This window comes from Lepisosteus oculatus, chromosome 6 (genome assembly GCF_040954835.1).
Source record: "Lepisosteus oculatus isolate fLepOcu1 chromosome 6, fLepOcu1.hap2, whole genome shotgun sequence".
Taxonomy (NCBI): Eukaryota; Metazoa; Chordata; class Actinopteri; order Semionotiformes; family Lepisosteidae; genus Lepisosteus; species Lepisosteus oculatus.
In genome coordinates, this window is record NC_090701.1 from 24,072,602 (window position 1) to 24,091,845 (window position 19,244).

The 19,244-nt window shown below is 38.7% G+C and overlaps 2 protein-coding genes across 6 annotated transcripts in view; both read left to right on the plus strand.

Annotated features, from left to right (window-relative positions):
- LOC102689406 (E3 ubiquitin-protein ligase HECW1) overlaps positions 1-12,293 on the plus strand; it is a 123,152-nt gene extending 110,859 nt beyond the window's left edge. For all 5 annotated transcript variants that reach the window (XM_015354536.2, XM_006634299.3, XM_015354540.2 and 2 more), the window contains 5 exons: positions 499-628; positions 1,067-1,213; positions 2,348-2,462; positions 3,355-3,553; positions 8,920-12,293. In XM_015354536.2, the coding sequence (XP_015210022.2) occupies positions 499-628; positions 1,067-1,213; positions 2,348-2,462; positions 3,355-3,553; positions 8,920-9,031 (703 nt within the window). In that variant the 3' untranslated portion in view covers positions 9,032-12,293. The remainder of the gene's footprint in view (positions 1-498; positions 629-1,066; positions 1,214-2,347; positions 2,463-3,354; positions 3,554-8,919) is intronic.
- Positions 12,294-16,196: 3,903 nt separating this feature from the next.
- Positions 16,197-19,244, plus strand: part of stk17a (serine/threonine kinase 17a) — a 42,236-nt gene continuing 39,188 nt past the window's right edge. Inside the window, exon 1 of the mRNA XM_006634298.3 lies at positions 16,197-17,028. Within this exon, the coding sequence (XP_006634361.1) occupies positions 16,856-17,028 (173 nt within the window). The 5' untranslated portion in view covers positions 16,197-16,855. The remainder of the gene's footprint in view (positions 17,029-19,244) is intronic.

Sequence of the window (19,244 nt, forward strand, 5' to 3'; positions counted from 1 at the left end):
ATCAGCCAAGAGTTCATTCTCACTTGATGGTCACTACCAGAGCCAAAGCACACAGGAAGTTAACATAATGATAACATTTAAAATGTGTTTGAGTATCTGTACTACTCTATATTTCTGTTACTGTACTGAATAACTCAACTAGAATAAGCTTTGAATAGTGCTTTGGAGTCTGTATTTAACAACAGTTTTGACAACTTCTTATACCTCACAACTGATTGCAGAATATAGCAATAAGGATGTTCAACAAAGAGGCTTGAAACATAATATACTACAGTAGCTTACATTTATCTGTATGACAGTACACGTATGTACAGTACATGCGCAGAGATGGATAAATACATAAGCAACTAAAGAGCTGCATAAACTCTATATGTTTTTATAATTTTAGATCTCGGTGAATGATATCAGTAGAGAGCTGGCGGATGCGTACAGTAATTGAATGAACCCTAATGGTTTATATGAAGTGAGTTTACAGTGGGAGGCTTTTCTGTCTGGCAGACCATGTGACCTGAGTGACCTGGAGTACCTGGATGAGGAGTTCCACCAAAGTCTACAGTGGATGAAAGACAACGATATCACTGACATACTGGACCTAACCTTCACTGTAAATGAGGAGGTCTTTGGTCAGGTAAGGCTACACTGTAAAAGTGTGTTCAACCCAGCAAGAGTGTTTTGGCTTTATATATATTGTATTTTTGGGCTAGTAAAGCCTGATAAATTCACATATGCAAATCAAAAGGTGACAGGTCCCATCCTGTTCCAAGTGGACAAGCCTTCATCATAAAATAGGAAGTATAAATTCAGATAGAAAAACAAGAGCTTATTTTGTGAAATAAAAATGGAAAATTCTTCTCACATCCTTAGATTCCCTGGAAAAATATTCCAATTTTTTGTATAGTATGATACTTTAACATGTTTCAGAAAGAGTTTATTCTCTTCATGCTGCACTTGTGAAAGTAGACTGCTAGTGTATAGATAATACACTGCTCTATACACTGCTAGTGTATAAAGAATCTGCCATTAACTACCTTCTTCTTTGTGTCCACATGTGCTTTTCCTTCCATAGGTAACAGAAAGGGAGCTCAGGTCAGGTGGCGCCAACATGCAGGTGACGGAGAAGAACAAGAAGGAGTACATTGAGCGAATGGTGAAGTGGAGAGTGGAGCGCGGGGTGGTGCAGCAGACAGAAGCATTGGTGCGGGGCTTTTATGAGGTAAGCCTGAAGAGATGTCCAGTGATATTATACTGGCTCCTTCTCCAACTCTTCTAGGTACCATACTTAAACATTGTGCTTACACTCATCTGCTGTACATATTCTTTGCTCTCTGTAATGATCTACTGAGTCCTGCCTTTGGTTGCAGGCAATGGCGTCTTTTGTATAGGGTTTGCATGTTCTCTCCATATTCACATTGGATTCCTCCAGGTGCCTCAGTTTCCCCTTAACTTCCAGTGACATGCTGGCTTGGTTAATTTGGGTCTTCATTGTCCTGTGTTTGGCCTGTGATAGACTTAACATTCTCTTCAGAGTGTAGTCCTGCATTGCAACCTGTGTCCACTGTAGTAGTTCAAGTACTGTAGGTAGCCGCATCAGCATGTGTAGGCTGCAGAAGTACAAGTAAAAGTTTATCCCACGCTGAAAAGAGAAGAAAGGAAACACAGCATTGTTTCCTTTCTTCTCTTTTCAGCGTGGGATAAACCTTTACCTGTTTCTGTGTCGTCTGTGCCAAGCTGCATCTTCCCATGACCCTGGATGAAACACCAATGTATGATGGAAGCTGGCTATGGTATTATTAGCCAAATTAGCATGATTCTTTATATCAGATTCCCTGATGGCAACTATTGCCTGAACATTTACTTTAATTTCAGAAGGCCTGGTAAGCTAGCTAGGCATCTGCCCAACCGTCTACTGTAAATAAGAGAAAGTAAAAGCATCGTTTTGCCTTCCCATTCAGACACACCTTATAGATAGGCTTAAACTAAATTTTTATAGGACAGTGTTATTTGACTGAATGAACTTCAGGAAGACACAAGGGTGTTCTCACATAAATTTAGTGCTTCCATCTCAGAACGGAGAGTAGGAGAGGCAGTCCTGAAGTTCTGTATGTTCTTGAAAGCTTGACTTACAGATTTATCACTCTAAAGTACATCATCCAGAACATAAGGAATGATGCTGTTTGGTCCTGCTGAATTTATCACAGCTTTCGTTTCAAGTTTGCTGGGGATCTGGAAGAGGAAAGGAGGCGATGTACAGTACTTGTCCATAGATTCTCCTTTCACATCGTTCCCAGAGTGAAATGTGTTTATGTTTTCATAACCTCTGAGAAATGGCATCTTCCTCGGGCTTCAGGTGGTGGACTCCAGGCTGGTTTCAGTGTTTGACGCCAGGGAGTTGGAGCTGGTGATTGCTGGAACTGCAGAGATCGACCTGAATGACTGGAGGAACAACACAGAGTACAGAGGAGGTGGGTACAGCCCAGGTGTCTCACACCTGCTGCAACCTGTAATTGCACTGTATTTGGGGAAAGATTTAATATTTGCGAATTAAGTTAATCTTTTCCTCCTTTGTTGTGTTTTTTAAGATTTCCTGTGTCCCTCCAGGATTTTATTAATTTTGTTGATCTTATTGTATTATCTTGTCTACACTTTAGGGATTGAAGATGCTACACTTTATAAATGTATTTTACAATATCCACACCACATTATACTGTACATTTAAAATGGGCTTTGTAAATATGTAATACCCTATACCCTTTGTCATCGGCATGCATATATTTTTTAATTTTAGAAATGTAAAATGAGAAAATTTACAATGAGAGCACCATGTTATGTTTCACCTTTATTTCTGTATGTGGTTTAGAAAGTTGCTTTACATTTGTGCAGGTTCAGCAGCAGAAAAGTTAGAGAAACAAGTCTGCCTGAAATTCTTGTTTCATGATTACTGATAACTCTGACTGGCAGTCAGTCAGTTAGCCTTCAATCTCTAGGTTTTCATTAGTGTGCACAATAAGGCATGATCTAATATAGTTTTAAAGTAGTTGCTTGTTGCAGTAAGTAACAATTCTGTTACTTAATCATGAAAATGACATGACTGGAATTTTTCCCCTGGGAAATTTAAGCACAGGGTTTGTTGTCATAATATGAAAGCTTTAAAAATAGAGCTTTAATCATAATGGACACCAAAATAATATAATTTAAAGCTAACCATACAGTATTAAGATAAACCTCTCTACCAGCATAATATATATCAGTGCCATCTCTAAATTCAAGTCAACATGCTTTCTTGCATGTTGTTGTCTCCAAGATCAATCGGCTCCTTACAAAATGTGTTGAGTTGCTGCGGGGCTTGTGTTCCAGGATACCACGATGGGCACATCGTGATCCGGTGGTTTTGGGCTGCTGTGGAGCGCTTCAACAATGAACAGAGGCTTCGTCTGCTGCAGTTTGTGACGGGCACTTCCAGTGTTCCGTACGAGGGCTTCGCCGCCTTGAGGGGAAGCAATGGGCTCAGGAGATTCTGTATCGAGAAATGGGGCAAAGTCACTTCTCTTCCCAGGTACGGTGCATCTACATAACGGACATGCTGCAGGCATTAAGTGAGCTGGAATTTTCTGGTCTCAATGTTTATTCCATTCTCATTAATGAGCCAGGTGCTGTCCATTCCCTGTTGTCCTTTGTAAATGGACGGTCTTAATATTTACCTACAGGACAGGAGTCTGAAATACTGCTTTTGCGTTCATTTCCATTACAGTTGGTACAGTGTTCAGAGTGGAGCCCAGGCCACACAAAGAATCTTGCAGGCGTAATTGCTTCCATATGTTGTTTCCTATTTCAGTTTTCCAGATGGATGGGTTGGGCAGACAAAGTTATCGTTACACATGTATTATTGCTGGGGCCAACAACCTGGCATACAGGAAATTACCAAGGCGTTTTGGTCTCAACTAGAACTTATAGCAATTTTAGGAAGCCACTTCCTTAGAAAATTTGGAAAACTTGGGGCACGATCTGATCTCAGAAAAGTGATTTACACATTCTCTGTTGCTCAGCTGAATGGATTTTCAAATTGTATAGTATTAGGCATTAGAACTTTGCTTTGCATCTGTATTCTTTGTCACTTTCAGCACTCCCGGAATCACATTCATTAAAGAAAGATGAAACAGTCCTAACTATGGACATATCTATGATCCATCCGTCCATTTTCTAAAAGCTTCTTTTAATTCAGCATCAGAAGGGAGCCAGAGCCTAACCGGCAAGATGCAAGGCAGGGTATACCATGAACAAGAAGCCAGTCCATCACAGGGCAAACAAAGATGCACACACTCATACCTAGGGACACTTTCCACAGAAGCCAGTTAACCTACTAGAATGTTTTTGGACTGTGGGAGGAAATTAGAGCACCTTGAGGAAACCCACATGAACACAGGGAGAACATACAGTACAAACTCCACACAGCACCCCAGGTCTGGAACTGAACCCAGGGCCCCAGTGCTATAAGGCAGCAATGATAACCACTGTGCCACGCCTATAGATATGATATATATATACTATAAGTTCTAATTGCATTCATTTACATATATTGCGATATACTGTACAAACAAAACATAAACTATAGAAACATACATACAATCCACTGTTCATTTAACATTTAAATATTTTCAAACAAAATCACAGATTCGCAATGTGAGCAAAAGTCTAGATCAAAGAACCCTGATATGTTTTCAGTATGACAATATGAAATTAAACGTATTTCAGTATGTCAGAACTGAAATGTGAGCTTTTAGCGGCCTGACGCAACTACCTATTTGAACTATTCACTCAATACCCACAGATTCAGGAGCCAGACAGGCTGCATATTTTATTCTCTGGTCTGCAACACACTCTTTGTAACCACAGCACTAGACTAGGCTTAATTCTGCATTCACTCTTTCACAATAATGACCACAAGACTCTCTTTCACACAATAACACTCACCTTTCACTTCCCCCTGGGGCATGACCACACCGGAGTGAAGATCTCCAGGGAACGCACTTCCGGCTCCACCATGCAACATACTGTACAGCAGACCCACCAGTGTACCCCCTTTCTGGGGTCTGTCCTTTTCTGTTGGAACCCCAATGGGATCATAGCTCTTACATGTGGGTCCACTCTTGGGAAAGACAGCATTGTCCTCTCCCCCGCTGGTGCTCTCTCTCTCTGTTCTTTCATGCCTTTATAATCCCTGCACTGTGTGCTCCAGCATTGACCTGGTGGAAAATCAACTCTTACAGATTGGCTTGCAGGAACAGGACAACTGTTGGCTCGAGTTCACTTTATCAATGTACAGTGCCTTGTGAAAGTATTCGGCCCCCTTGAACTTTTCAACCTTTTGCCACATTTCAGGCTTCAAACATAAAGATATAAATTTTTTATTTTATGTGAAGAATCACCAACAAGTGGGACACAATTGTGAAGTGGAACGAAATCTATTGGATTTTTGAACTAATAAAAAAATGAAAAGTGGGGCGTGCAAAATTATTCGGCCCCTTTACTTTCAGTGCAGCAAACTCACTCCAGAAGTGCAGCGAGGATCTCTGAATGATCCAGTGTTGTCCTAAATGACTGATGGTGATAAATAGAATCCACCTGTGTGTAATCAAGTCTTTGTATAAATGCACCTGCTCTGTGATAGTCTCAAGGTTCTGTTGAAAGCGCAGAGAGCATCATGAAGACCAAGGAACACACCAGGCAGGTCCGTAATACTGTTGTGGAGAAGTTTAAAGACGGATTTGGATACAAAAAGATTTCCCAAGCTTTAAACATCCCAAGGAGCACTGTGCAAGCGATCATCTTGAAATGGAAGGAGTATCAGACCACTGCAAATCTACCAAGACCTGGCCGTCCCTCTAAACTTTCAGCTCAGACAAGGAGAAGACTGATCAGAGATGCAGCCAAGAGGCCCATGATCACTCTGGATGAACTGCAGAGAACTACAGCTGAGGTGGGAGAGTCTGTCCATAGGACAACAATCAGTCTTACACTGCACAAATCTGGCCTTTATGGAAGAGTGGCAAGAAGAAAGCCATTTCTCAAAGATATCCATAAAAAGTCTCGTCTAAAGTTTGCCACAAGCCACGTGGGAGACACCCCAAACATGTGGAAGAAGGTGCTCTGGTCAGATGAAACCAAAATCGAACTTTTTGCCCACAATGCAAAACGATATGTTTGGCGTAAAAGCAACACAGCTCATCACCCTCAACACACCATCCCCACTGTCAAACATGGTGGTGGCAGCATCATGGTTTGGGCCTGCTTTTCTTCAGCAGGGACAGGGAAGATGGTTAAAATTGAGGGGAAGATGGATGCAGCCAAATACAGGACCATTCTGGATGAAAACCTGTTGGAGTCTGCAAAAGACCTGAAACTGGGACGGAGATTTATCTTCCAACAAGACAATGATCCCAAACATACAGCAAAATCTACAAAGGAATGGTTCACAAATAAACGTATCCAGGTGTTTGAATGGCCAAGTCAAAGTCCAGACCTGAATCCAATCGAGAATCTGTGGAAAGAGCTGAAAACTGCTGTTCACAAACGCTCTCCATCCAACCTCAATGAGCTCGAGCTGTTTTGCAAGGAAGAATGGGCAAGAATTTCAGTCTCTCGATGTGCAAAACTGATAGAGACATACCCCAAGCGACTTGCAGCTGTAATCGCAGCAAAAGGTGGCTCTACAAAGTATTAACGCAAGGGGGCCGAATAATTTTGCACGCCCCACTTTTCATTTTTTTATTAGTTAAAAAAGTTTCAAAAATCCAATAGATTTCGTTCCACTTCACAATTGTGTCCCACTTGTTGGTGATTCTTCACATAAAATAAAAAATTTATATCTTTATGTTTGAAGCCTGAAATGTGGCAAAAGGTTGAAAAGTTCAAGGGGGCCGAATACTTTCGCAAGGCACTGTATCTCTGAGCAGTAAGGCTTCCCTCCATCTGCACAACGGGTGTTCCTGTTTTAAAGAAGATTTATTCCCATTTACACAACCCCATCGACAGGCATGACCTTTACGAAATCAACCCACAGACAACTGATCGGTTTCTACAGAAATATCCCAGTCCTCTATAGAAACTATAGAAATCTAATATATTAGGTTTATTTTAATATCTATTGGAAGTATCTGGGATATTTCTCTTAGATGTCTCCATATAATGCCTCAAGAGGCACAGTGCACATCATGATGTCTCCACACATGTTATATACAGTCTAGTCTGTCAAGGGCAAGATGAAATTCACCTGTGAATAAAACACTTAACCTTTTCTCTGCTGGAACTTCAGCTGTTCTCTGACTCACAAAAAATGCTGTCTTTCAAGTGTTAGCATTTTATCCATTAACATCTTATGCAGACCATTTACATGCAGCTGCCAATTTACAGTCATTCTACTCAAGCACAAGTTTTTTCTTCTGGAAATGTCTCACGCTGTAGCTGCCGCAGTCTGAAAATCATTAGGCAGATGGATCAGACAGATGTAACAGATGTGGATTCCCTGCCTTCCAGGGCATGGTCTGTCACACACAGAGCCAGTTTTCTAGTTTGTCTGGACCAGTCTGCTGATTGTTCAAGCATAACAGCTCTGTTAGCTCTGTTTCTCTCAGAGACAAACGGGTTCAATCATGCCAGCAGTAACCTGGCAACTCCCCTTGCTCAGGCGGTAAATTGTATCATTTCCTAATCTTTAATTAAAATCATAGCTTTTTGATCAGCTACTGTATTTATTCAGATTATTCAGCATCTAATTTTTGCAATTTAAACTCAAATAGCAAACATTACGTACTTTACCTTGCAATTTACGATATTGTATTACTTGAGCTTTGTTGTTTTAAATACAAGGATTAATACTACTCAGATTGCTATTTAAAATGTAAATAGCACTGATGTAAAGCTTTGCAATTTGTTTTCATTGTGTATCAGGATATGTACTGTAACAACCCGCATTAGTATTCCAGCGCATGATTGGTGAGGGAATAAAGTATTCCTCATGTCTTCAAGACATTGCAAAATAAACTGATCAACTAATTCTGAACAACGACGTTCTATGTTTACTGACAGTTTTTTGAAAATTGTTTTTGATTTCAGAAATCAAGGCTATTGTATATGAGAATAATAGTAGCAACTTGCCGCCTCCATGAATTTCTAGGGTATCAGATACCCTGGGGCACAGAGATAGCAAATGGTGTTCCAGCCAATGTATAAGAGTGTCTCAAAGCCAGGGAATCTTTTGGTGTCATTCCATGGAAATAGATTAGAGGTGATTGGACAGAATGTTAGAATGTTAAGTTTTTGCAGGTACTCTAGGTATAAACTCATTTTTTCTGTGTAATTTGGAAATCTTTCCTGACTGTTACAGAGTTATAAGTAGCAGTATTATCTTTAGTTATTAACTAAAATACTGTAGCTCTATCTCTTTATATATTTCTGAATTTGAGTTTATTTTAGTGTTGAAAAAACAATCTGCAAACTAAAGGAGTAAACAAATCTACAATTAATCCAATACAATATACAATACAATAATATACTTCATGTACAATATAAAGAATTTACAGGAATATAAGGAATTGTGTATTCTCTCATTTCCTACCTTTTCTTGGGCCAAATTCCCAAAACACTTTCTGCAACACCAAATTTACTGACATTTTGAATACCAGAATGTAATGTTATAGTTATACAAAATCAGAGGAAAAGGCTATTTAAACTGAGCTTGGCTACTCTGAAATTGGCTTCCTTAAAAGATTTAAACTGCTTCATCATCTATCACTGTTGCTTTCTAATTAGGAAAGTAACTGTGGTGGTAAAGCTTACAGTAGTGATGAGTGTTTTATGATTACAGCCTTGTGGCCCCTTTGTGAAAACCTAACCCAGTTTTTTTCACCTGCTTCTTGTTTACAGGGCTCACACATGTTTCAACCGCCTTGATCTCCCTCCCTACCCCTCTTATACAATGCTGTATGAGAAGATGTTAATAGCCGTGGAGGAAACCAGCACATTTGGGCTGGAGTGAAGACCAGAGACTTCTGACCTCTGTTAAATGGCTGGGAAAAATCCCCTTTTTTTCATATAATTTTCTGCAGACAATTTCTTTTTTTTTACTTCTAATATGTATGTCAGGACTAAAAAGAACTTTTCTGCATGTGTGTAACTCACCTGATGTAATGGACCTTTTCTGAGCTCTTGCACAAAGAGAGATGTATGCAATACAAAATACCTGGCTCCAGCCTACTCAGCGCCTTGATGTTGCTCACGTGTCCGCCAACCCCATCAGTTCCGCTGAGATGTTGCTTTATGTCACTGTGCACTTCATCCACCCCACATCTCGCTGCATCACTGGGGCAGCAGGAGAAGCATCAGCCTGTGATGGCAGGTCGGCATCCACTGTAGGTGAGGTCATCACCCTCAGTTACCGTGCACCAGTGCACACGCATTCCTGGAGACTGCTGAGGAAGAATGTTTAGTGACTACAAGCCAAACAATGTTCTTTTTTTATGGAATTTCTTTGTACGGAGAATCGTGTCTTTTTGCAAAAAAATCCCTCTTTTTTAATTTTAAGAATGACTTTACATGAGGGCACCATAGGGGAAGTGAAGCATTAGACGTTCAGAACCCTGCTAATCAGGCTTCATGTCCCCTTCACCTCGTGACAGAGCAGTGTGGGTTGGCCTTCTTCCCAGAACACCTGAAATGATCTCAGATATCCTGGTGCTTACTACAATATACAGTATACCATTGGTCGGAAACTGCAAAGCTTGATGGGGATGTGTTTACTTGAAATACGCAGCATGAAATGAAAGGAGATGAAAGATGACAAATAAGGTCTGTGTTTTCATTCCTTACATGTTTAGAAGTATTTTGAGTTTGTGTTTGTTTCTGGTAAAAAAAAATAGAACTATAAAATCTCCTGTTAAATTTCTGAAGTAACTGTTCACTGACAGAAATTAAGTTGAGCATCTGTCACCACCTTAATGTGAGAACTGTCTTTATAGTACATTAACATGGCTTCATTGCAACTGGAGACAACCATTTTTACAGAGGAGTCACAGCTTTGAACTGTTTTTTTTTATTTTACCTTATAACATCTTAAATTATTAAAAGATTTATTTTATTTTTCAGAAAGGAAAATTGGGGTTATGGAGGGTTTGTGTGAAGCTGCTTAAATTTCTCACAACCCCTAAATCAAAAAAGGGAAGTAAATGAAATAAAACTATGTATACTGTATATATTTATGTCTCTGTAGCAAACAGACCAGCTAAAATTTTTCAGAGAAAGTTTGAACAAATGTGCAGCAGGTAAATCCGCAATACAGATAAGTATCTATTTTGTGGTCTGAGCATTGCACACAGTGGACACAAGTCCACATAAAAAAAGCTCCACTATTACTGAATACTATTTATGGTGAAAAACCACCTTTTGATTCTTATATGGTACAGGAAAAAAAAACAATTATATGTGTCAAGGCCTGTGGAGTTCATTTGGAGTTTGAGGACCCTGTGAGAGCTACAATAATGATTTGTGTAAATGGGATGGATCAGATTCCCCAGCGTGATATGACTCTGCTGACTACAGATAGTCACCCCTGCCATCTTACTTACAGTTACAGTTACAAGTACCTATATTACATTGTTGCAGTTGTACCAACTGATATGGGCTGCATTTTATTTTGCCTCCATAATTTTGTTCCCCTCAGGGAAATTGCCCATTTTGGGGTTTGCCACAGTGAAACATGGGGCACCTTTATTTTTTTTAAATTATTTATTTTCTACCTTTCTGTAGAAAATATCGATATATCTTCTACACTTTGTAAATTGGTACCAGATCATGACTGCAGCCATCCAGTCTTCAGGCCCAGGTTGTAAAAGGATTGCATTCAAGATACTGTAAGTTGGATTCATTCATTTGATTTGTAAATTATGTTACTTATGGGACTATGAAGAAGAAAACATTAACAGCCTCTTTGAGAGAAAAATCAATGTTTAATATATGTTACTGTTTCATCTATGGATTATTTAGTATTTTATAAAAATATTAAATAAACTAGCCAAATAATGCCCTTTGGGACTTAATAATTTCTCATTGTTTTTTATTAATACTTTTCATTTAGTATTGAAAAGCCATTTCAATACAGTTTTCACACTCCTGTATTTTAACAGTTCTGCAAGGGGTTGAAAAATGAGGTCTTGCAGCCTCCTGATACAGTAAAATAAATGTTAAGAGAAATATCGAACTTGGAGATTCTAAATTTGAAAAGTTGATCTTTAGGAAACATTCTAGTAAAGATGTTTCTTTAAGTACTGATTTGATAATAATAATGAAATGTTACAGTATGTGAGTCCCCAGGGTGTTACCCATTGCCTCACCTTGGCTGCTTGAATACATACAGCAGATGCACTATACTGTATAAGTTATGGCATGAGATGAACACTTGCCACATCACAGATGTGTACAGTATATAGTGGCCCAAGTGGAAATTGTGGTATTAGAACATAAATTTTATGTGCCTCAGTAAAACCTTTTAATATTGTATGTCACTGCTTGAGATTAAGAATGACTTAAGTATTAAGATGAAGACATCAGCCAAACTAAAACTGGGGATAATAAATCTCACAAAAGTGCACTCCAAGAATTAAAATGTGTGAGAAGTACTGACTGACTCATGAAGCATGATGGATTAGATCATTTTCTTGTTTACCTAGCCATCCCCTGGTTACAGTAATCAGTCCTATTGTCTAAATAATAATAATAATAATAATAATAATAATAATAATAATAATAATAATAATAATGGTAATAATTTCTTTAAAAGTCATAACCAATATCTTAAATGGCCAATGTAGATTGATCTGTAGAAGTATTTTCATGCAAAAATGAAAAACAGAGAAAAGAACAATTGTTAAAGGTTTTGTCTGTGCCTCTACCAACTGTTGCTCATAGCTCTGCCATCTTCAGGAAAGATTGTCAGGATGTGAACTGCTCTGCATTGGAACTCATTCATCACTTATAGATCCCATAACCTTTCAGAATGCTGATTTTGAAAGCATTGTCTCCATATCATTCAGCTGCTTTCACCAAGCCTGCTCATGTCTGTATTTTATTTTGTATTTACTATTTTATTAATAATTGTTCTCCCTAGAAGCCCCTTGTCATGGATGTGCTCATCAAATGGCTGATTTGCTTTGGTTTTATAACAGGTCACTTAATTCTCAGGCTGTGCTTTCAATTTAATCATATCTCTGTAGATGAATGTCAATAAACAATCACTTTGTAATGCACTGTTTTTGCTGTTTTTTTTATTTGAAAGAAAATCCCCACCCCATTAATCACAGCGTCGTTCGAATGCATGCTCCAACATTTAGATTTTAAATACATTCATGGCAAGATTTAACACTTTTCTGCCACATATTAGTGAAATGTCACTACCCTTTGAAGAATATGGAGGTTGTGATATTTATAATCCATACAGGACAGTCTCTGTCAACAGTGAGACATTTCTCTAACAGGCTATAAGGTGTTAAGAAGGAAACACTCACAGGAAAGAGTGGAAGTCCATTGTTTGGGTTACTGTACATGGTGACCAGTATTGTAAATATGGCCTCTTTTATAAGACAAGATGGGTAAGAAAGGCAAATACTTTGCTAAAGACCTAAAATAACAAGTGTACTGGGATGATCTGGGTTTTCCACATTATAATGCCAGCATTATTTGTGGAAAGGAAACAAGTGACATGTTGTGATAAACATAAAGCTTTTATATAATCCTATGCAGAACATAGAAAATATAATTGCCATTCACAGCCTGTTGCTTGTTTGACATCAGCCAAGGGAATAAAGGAGACAATGAAAGAATGTATGATTTTTTCTTCTTAGTTTATTATAGATTTTGTAAGGAAGAGGAAACGTTAATTTAATGCCCTTGTATTTCTAAATATATCCAATGAAAGTGAAGAGGCATGTCTTTGTTCAGAGATTCCCAACTGCTAAAATTCCTCCATATCACATTTACTGAAAAAACAGGTAAGAAGTCCTAATAGTTGACCAATAGCTGGGACAAGGGAACTATTTTGATGGTTTGTTTCCCAGTAGCAATCATGCAGATAAGTTACAAAATATACAATAGTTCTGACAGAACAGCCATTATTGTCTACTGAAAACACTGTAATGTCAATGGCTTTCATATCTCTATTAAAAATGAACACTACATCTAGCATCAGAAAGGCAACAATATGAAGGATAATTGGTATCAGTACTTAATTCTGCTGTAGTATTATAGCATGACTGTGTTTATTGTAATTTTGAAAACAAAGTCCTGTGCTTTGTGTGCCATTTCTAGCAACCTACATGGTGAAAATAATACTAGATCTTTCATCATTATTATGGTAAAATTTGTACTGGTATCTTTCCACTTTCGACTAAGCTTTTCCTTAAAAGTGGTTTCCCAACACTGTCCTACAGTATATCGTATAACCTAGGGAATGAAACTTGGGTTGATCTGTCATCTACCTAACTGCTTCTCCCTACACATCCAGCAGGGGTCAGAGTTTGATCTCTGGATCAACTGTAGTAATCAAAACCTGAACTGTTAAACTTGGAACCTACTGTAGATCAGGGCTAGTGGAAATACACAGGTGCATTCAGATTTAAAATTGAGCAAAATATTTTCTATTTTATGCTCCCTTGTTTTAAGTGTAAGAAAGAAATACAATAATTCATATCAAGTAAAAAATATTCTAACCTGTGAATAGCTATATTGAGTCACAAAACTATGAATAATACAATAATAAAAATGTATTTACATAGCTTTACAATATAATTCACACCCTACAGAAAATAAGACTGTAATGAAATGACAAGTAATGTAAATGCTATTTTTTTCACAATTGTTATAATCAGACTGAAGAGGTTGAATGTCAACCAACCTGCAAAAAAATATACAAAGTGAAATTTACTCATCGTACAGTATAAGTATTCGACCCACTAGATCAGTATTTCCTCAGTATAAAATTTCCTATAATATTTATGTCTCTACCAGCTTTGCACGATCTGTAAAATTTTGTTCATTCTTCCTGGTAAAATTGTTCCAATTGTGCCAAACTTCTTTGAGTATATTTGACAGAATGCACTTCTCAAGCCTAACCACCAATTTTCCATTGGAAAATCAGGATGTTGACTGTACCACTCAAGGGAATTCATTATCTTCTTGTCAGACCACATAAGGGTGGATTTGGCCTTGTGCTATAGATGAATTTATACTGAAGTGTGAATTTTCATTCCTCTTTTTAGATTCCAAGCTAACTCAAGCACCATCAGTGTTGCACTTTGCACCATCCATTTTCCCCTCAACCCTGACACTTTACCGCCAACTGTTATTCTATTAACAGTTAAGTTACGATTTCTTTCTTGCCACTCACCCATGTGGCCAGTTTTGTACAGGGACTGAGATATACAGTAATCAATATGTAAACAGTGATTCCATCTTTGTCACAGATCTTCGCCAATATTTCACTATTAGCTTCACAGTGGCATTTTAAATCAATTTCCTACATGCCCAACTCCTTAGTTTGGAAGGGCAGCCAGATCTAGATAGTGTCTGTTGAGCTTGACTGTACTGTACTCAAAATGATAAGTAACCTACGGTACAAATCTGTGCCTCTCTACCACTTTTTCACGGATTTGTTTTAAAAGCCGTTTGTTCTTTATGATATTTTTTTCCATATCACTATACGAATAGTGACTTAAAATTCAGTATCTGTCTGAGGGATCTTACAGAGGGGGTGACACAGTGGTTAGCATTGCTGCCTTGCAGCACCGAAGCCCTAGGTTCAGCTCAGTTCTGTCCACGTAGAGTTTGAATGTGTGCGATTGCATGGGTTTTCTCTAGGTGCTCCAGTTTCCTCCCACAGTCCAAATATATATTAGTAGATTAATTGACTTCTGGGAAAATTGACCTCTCTGGTATGAGTGTGTGCGAGTTTGCGTCTGTGTGTACCTTGGCATCCCATTCACTGGATGCAGAGTGTATCCAGCCTTGCATCAGTTGCTCGCTGGGATAGGCTCTGTCTCCCTCAATTGAATGAAGCAATTAGAAAATGGATGGATGGGACATACAGAGGGGGAGTTGCATTTACTCTGATGTTAAGTTGCACCGCTTTAATTACACAGAAACAGGAGCCATTAGACTAATTGTGTGACCTTTCAAACTATATTTTTGTACATGAACTGATTAAGGCATGCAATTAAAACAAATGATCTGCTTTAAAAATCTAATTGACATATTATCAGCTTTTATGGAGAAAAGTGTGAAAATTCTAAATATAATATTTAACAATATTATATTCTATTTTAAGTGCTATTCAGATGATTGTAAGCTCAGACAGCAAAAATGTGGACATTTTTAGGGGGTGAGTACTTTTGCAAAGCACTGTACAGTATTACCAAATCTATTACAATAAAAAGTTACATCTCAATAAACATATCACTGCACTTAACATTTTAGAATTAATTGAATATCTGTATTGAGATGCTGGTATTTGAATGTGATCCACTGGGATTTAAATAAGTATGTACTGTACAGTGTGGATCTGTAGGCAACTTTGTTTAAACCTCTATATAAAAACACAGCACAATATATACTGTATAAAGCACGTTACTTATTTTCTGTTCCGTAAACATCAGCTAGGTTTGAAAGGGTAGGTACAGTATATAAGCAGTTGTTTATGAGCAATCTTAGCCATACAATTCTGACAAACTGTATATGATATGTAACTTCCTGGGCAGTTACTGTAAATGCATTCATCTTGCCTTGGGCCTCTTCTCCAACTAGAGCTTGGCATATTTCATAAGAAGCACATACTGTAACACGTTTAATTTTTTGTATAGCCAAAAACAGCAGTTCTGGCATGTTGGATCACTGACCATTCTTGCACACCTTCCAAGATAATAAGGTTTATGTGGCAACACACAGGGGTTACTACTGAAATCTCATGCAAGAACTGTACTGATCAGCTCTGATGCTGATTTGTATACTGTAGGTAGAGATTTGGTTAACTGGATGGTCATTTGTGGCTACAGTATCTCCAAAACTGCAAGACTCTGGGAAAAATCGTCACAATTGTTCTCTGACCAAATTGAGTAGATAGGTTTAATGGACTTCTCTGGTTTCTAACCCTTCATATGTTCTTACAATATACTGTAGTTCCCGGCGCTCCCTCTGCAAGGGACGGACTTCAATGTCAGAGCTGCACTGCTTCCATGGATGGGGAAAGGAGTACCAAAATAAAGTAGTAAACTGTTCCATACTTTCCTAGTACATGACAGTATTCAGTTTCTTTGCATTGTTTTTCTATTGTTGGATGTCTAGCCTCTGTATACTGTATGATAGACATCTGCTTGGTAGTTGGTACAGTATAAGGCAATTATATTTCCGTCAATTGCATGGACTCTCGCAGCTCCTCCCCTATTCAACAGCGGGTTTGTCAATCAGAGGCGTGTCCACGGTGAAGGCCGGCGGGTGAGAGGCAGGCTGCGCAGGAGGACGCGGATCCAGCTTGACTCAGTTAGCGAGCAGCAGGAGACTGTAGGAGCAAGGCGGTCGCTCCAGTGCGTGTGGTGAAGTCAAAAAGCTTCAGTGCCTGAAATTTGGCTGAAGAGAAACTGATTTATTGTGCTTCATGAATGAAGCCCAAGTAAACGTGTAGACAGTTGAAAACATTCCAGTCGAGGGGTTTGGTTTTTCTAGCACGAGGGGTGTATCGCAACTCTGTGTTGTAGCGTTTGTTGCTAGGCTTTTTTTGTGCGCGTCCCACGCTTGTGAGGACAGGACCGACCGCTCTGCTGCGATGATCCCCCAGTGCACCTACAGCCCAGAAACCAGAAACCGGCCGCGGTGCCCCAGCCTGCCCGTGGAGCAGAACCAGATACGCTGCGGACTACTGTCCGAAATCCAGAGCACGATCAGAACCGAACCCTTTGGCGACCACTACAGTCTCATCCCCGGGAAGGAGCTCGGCAGGTAAAACTCGGCGATCGCGCAAACATTTGGCAACACAGCCAGCCTTGTTGACAGTTAAAATGTACTGCGCCCAGAGTTGTCAGTTCTCAGAAGTAAAACTGGCTGACAGCTGGAATAGTAAATAGCTGTATCCTATAGGGTTTATCTATGTTGTGTTTGTGTTCTTGGAGCTAATAATTGCATTACACTGACGTTCACAACATCCCAGGCGATTTAGGTGCATCTACTGTGCCAGTGCTTCCGAATATCCGTTTTTTCTGATTTCATGTGCGAATTTTGTGACAATGAAAATAAAACGATTCTTTGTTGCGATGCGTAGTTCAAAGGCACCTTGAACTGGTCTGGCACTTATAGTAGCCGTAACAAGCAAAAAGTATTCGTATTACTTAATCTGAAGAATTAAGTAAGACACGGAAGAACTGAATGAAAGGCGTTATAGGAAGGTCTATTAGTTTTAAAGCATTGCAGTGTAGTGTATGTAAACTTGCTTATAATAATTTAGTTCCGATATAAAGAAACTTTTAGCATAAAATCTTTATCTTTGACTAATGTTATTAGGACATCTCTATATATTTTTGAAGGATTTTATTTCAATATGCCGATCGACAAGCAGTTGTGTAGAAGATTCTTCTTCTTGAAATAAACGTTAAGAGCATCTTTATTTTGGTTAACCAGTCAAGTCTGGCCTTTGAGTGTTAAAATGATTCACAGTATAGATAGGATAAACAGTTCTTTTGAATAGTTTAAAATATGATGAATGTGCCATTTTTGCATTCCACTAACTCGCCCATCAGGAAATTTAGTATTCATGTCAAGTTTAATGTACTTCAGCTACTGTAGAGAGAAGTGTACTGTAGTTGCCAAACCTAGCTTCTCTTCCTGTGGAAAGTTTGCAGAGTACTGTGTTGACCCTCAGTTTTGGTCATCTTTTCTTTGAGTGAATACCAGAAACATTATCTTTTTGCTTTTTTGGCTTTTATACAGAAAAAGGAAAGATATGTACAGTATATACAGTTTAAGTCTGTAGAAGGTGTAGGTCTAATGCAAGGGTCTAATTTGGAACTGTCATCCTTTGGCCCTATACCAAACACAGGGATTGTGTTGTAAACTAAGGAAAGAGTGAACCAATCCCACAGGACTCAGTGAAGTACAGTAACAGTGAACCACCTGTGATAATGACTGTTGATCACAGCACTACTTCCTTCTCGTCTCAGCTGCTGTACAGTAACGTGAGTAGTGCTGGGAACTTGGTGTGCTTTTTCTTTACCAGGTGTTGCAGACCTGAAATATTCAAATACCTGCTTTATGTTACAAATGGAAGCCAAACAGGGATATACAGTACTCCATCATATCATATACCTTGATACATCATTTGCTTCTTTCCAAAAAACTCTGCATGTTTAAACAGCAGTTCTTCAGGGAGGGGTAGATCAAGGCTTGCAGAATTTCACTGCAGACATTTCTTCAGGGCAGGCAGCTAAATTCATAGTGATAACAAGTAATGTTGGTGTGAAGAGACTCTCTCATTCAGTTTTGTCCATTTTAAGCTTTTAAAGAAGTGCTTGTATTGGGCCTTTTGTATATGTATTCAGCCTTTTGAACAGAGTTAAATAAAAATTGCAGAACCTCAAGCATCTCTAATGAATTGAAGCAAATGTTACTGGTGACCTCTTTTGAAATGCACTGGAAAAATATTGTGAGTATACTCCTGTGGTCACGACTGTTGTCTCCAAGGGCTGTGTGCTGCCCTAAGGCAACAGGCTGCTCAGCTCTGAAGTGCATGAGGTTTACATTCACCCATCTATCCATAAAATGGAAGCAAAAAGAGGCAATTCGTGTATTTAGTTTTCTATCGGAAAGATCCTGCTGAACTAACTGCATCACTAGTGCTGTGTTTCCTGCCAGCAAGTGTGTCTTTTGTAAAAGTCTGTTTTTTTCATTTTTGACTTTTAAGCATTGCCTGATGATGTGCCCCAATAAGCAGGTTAATATGTGAAATTGTCAGTGTATGACAGTTTGTCTTTATGTGCAATGTCTTGTGCTATTATATATGTAGTGATTGTCAGAGATGTTTGCTGTTTTTAGGTAATTGATCTGAGGGTCTCATTCAGCTGTTTCTTAAAGGAAGCTGTAAGTTTAGCTTTGAAAACATGACTGGATAGTTTATTACAGACTCCTACAGACCTTTGTGTAAAGATGTCTCTTATATCCTTAGT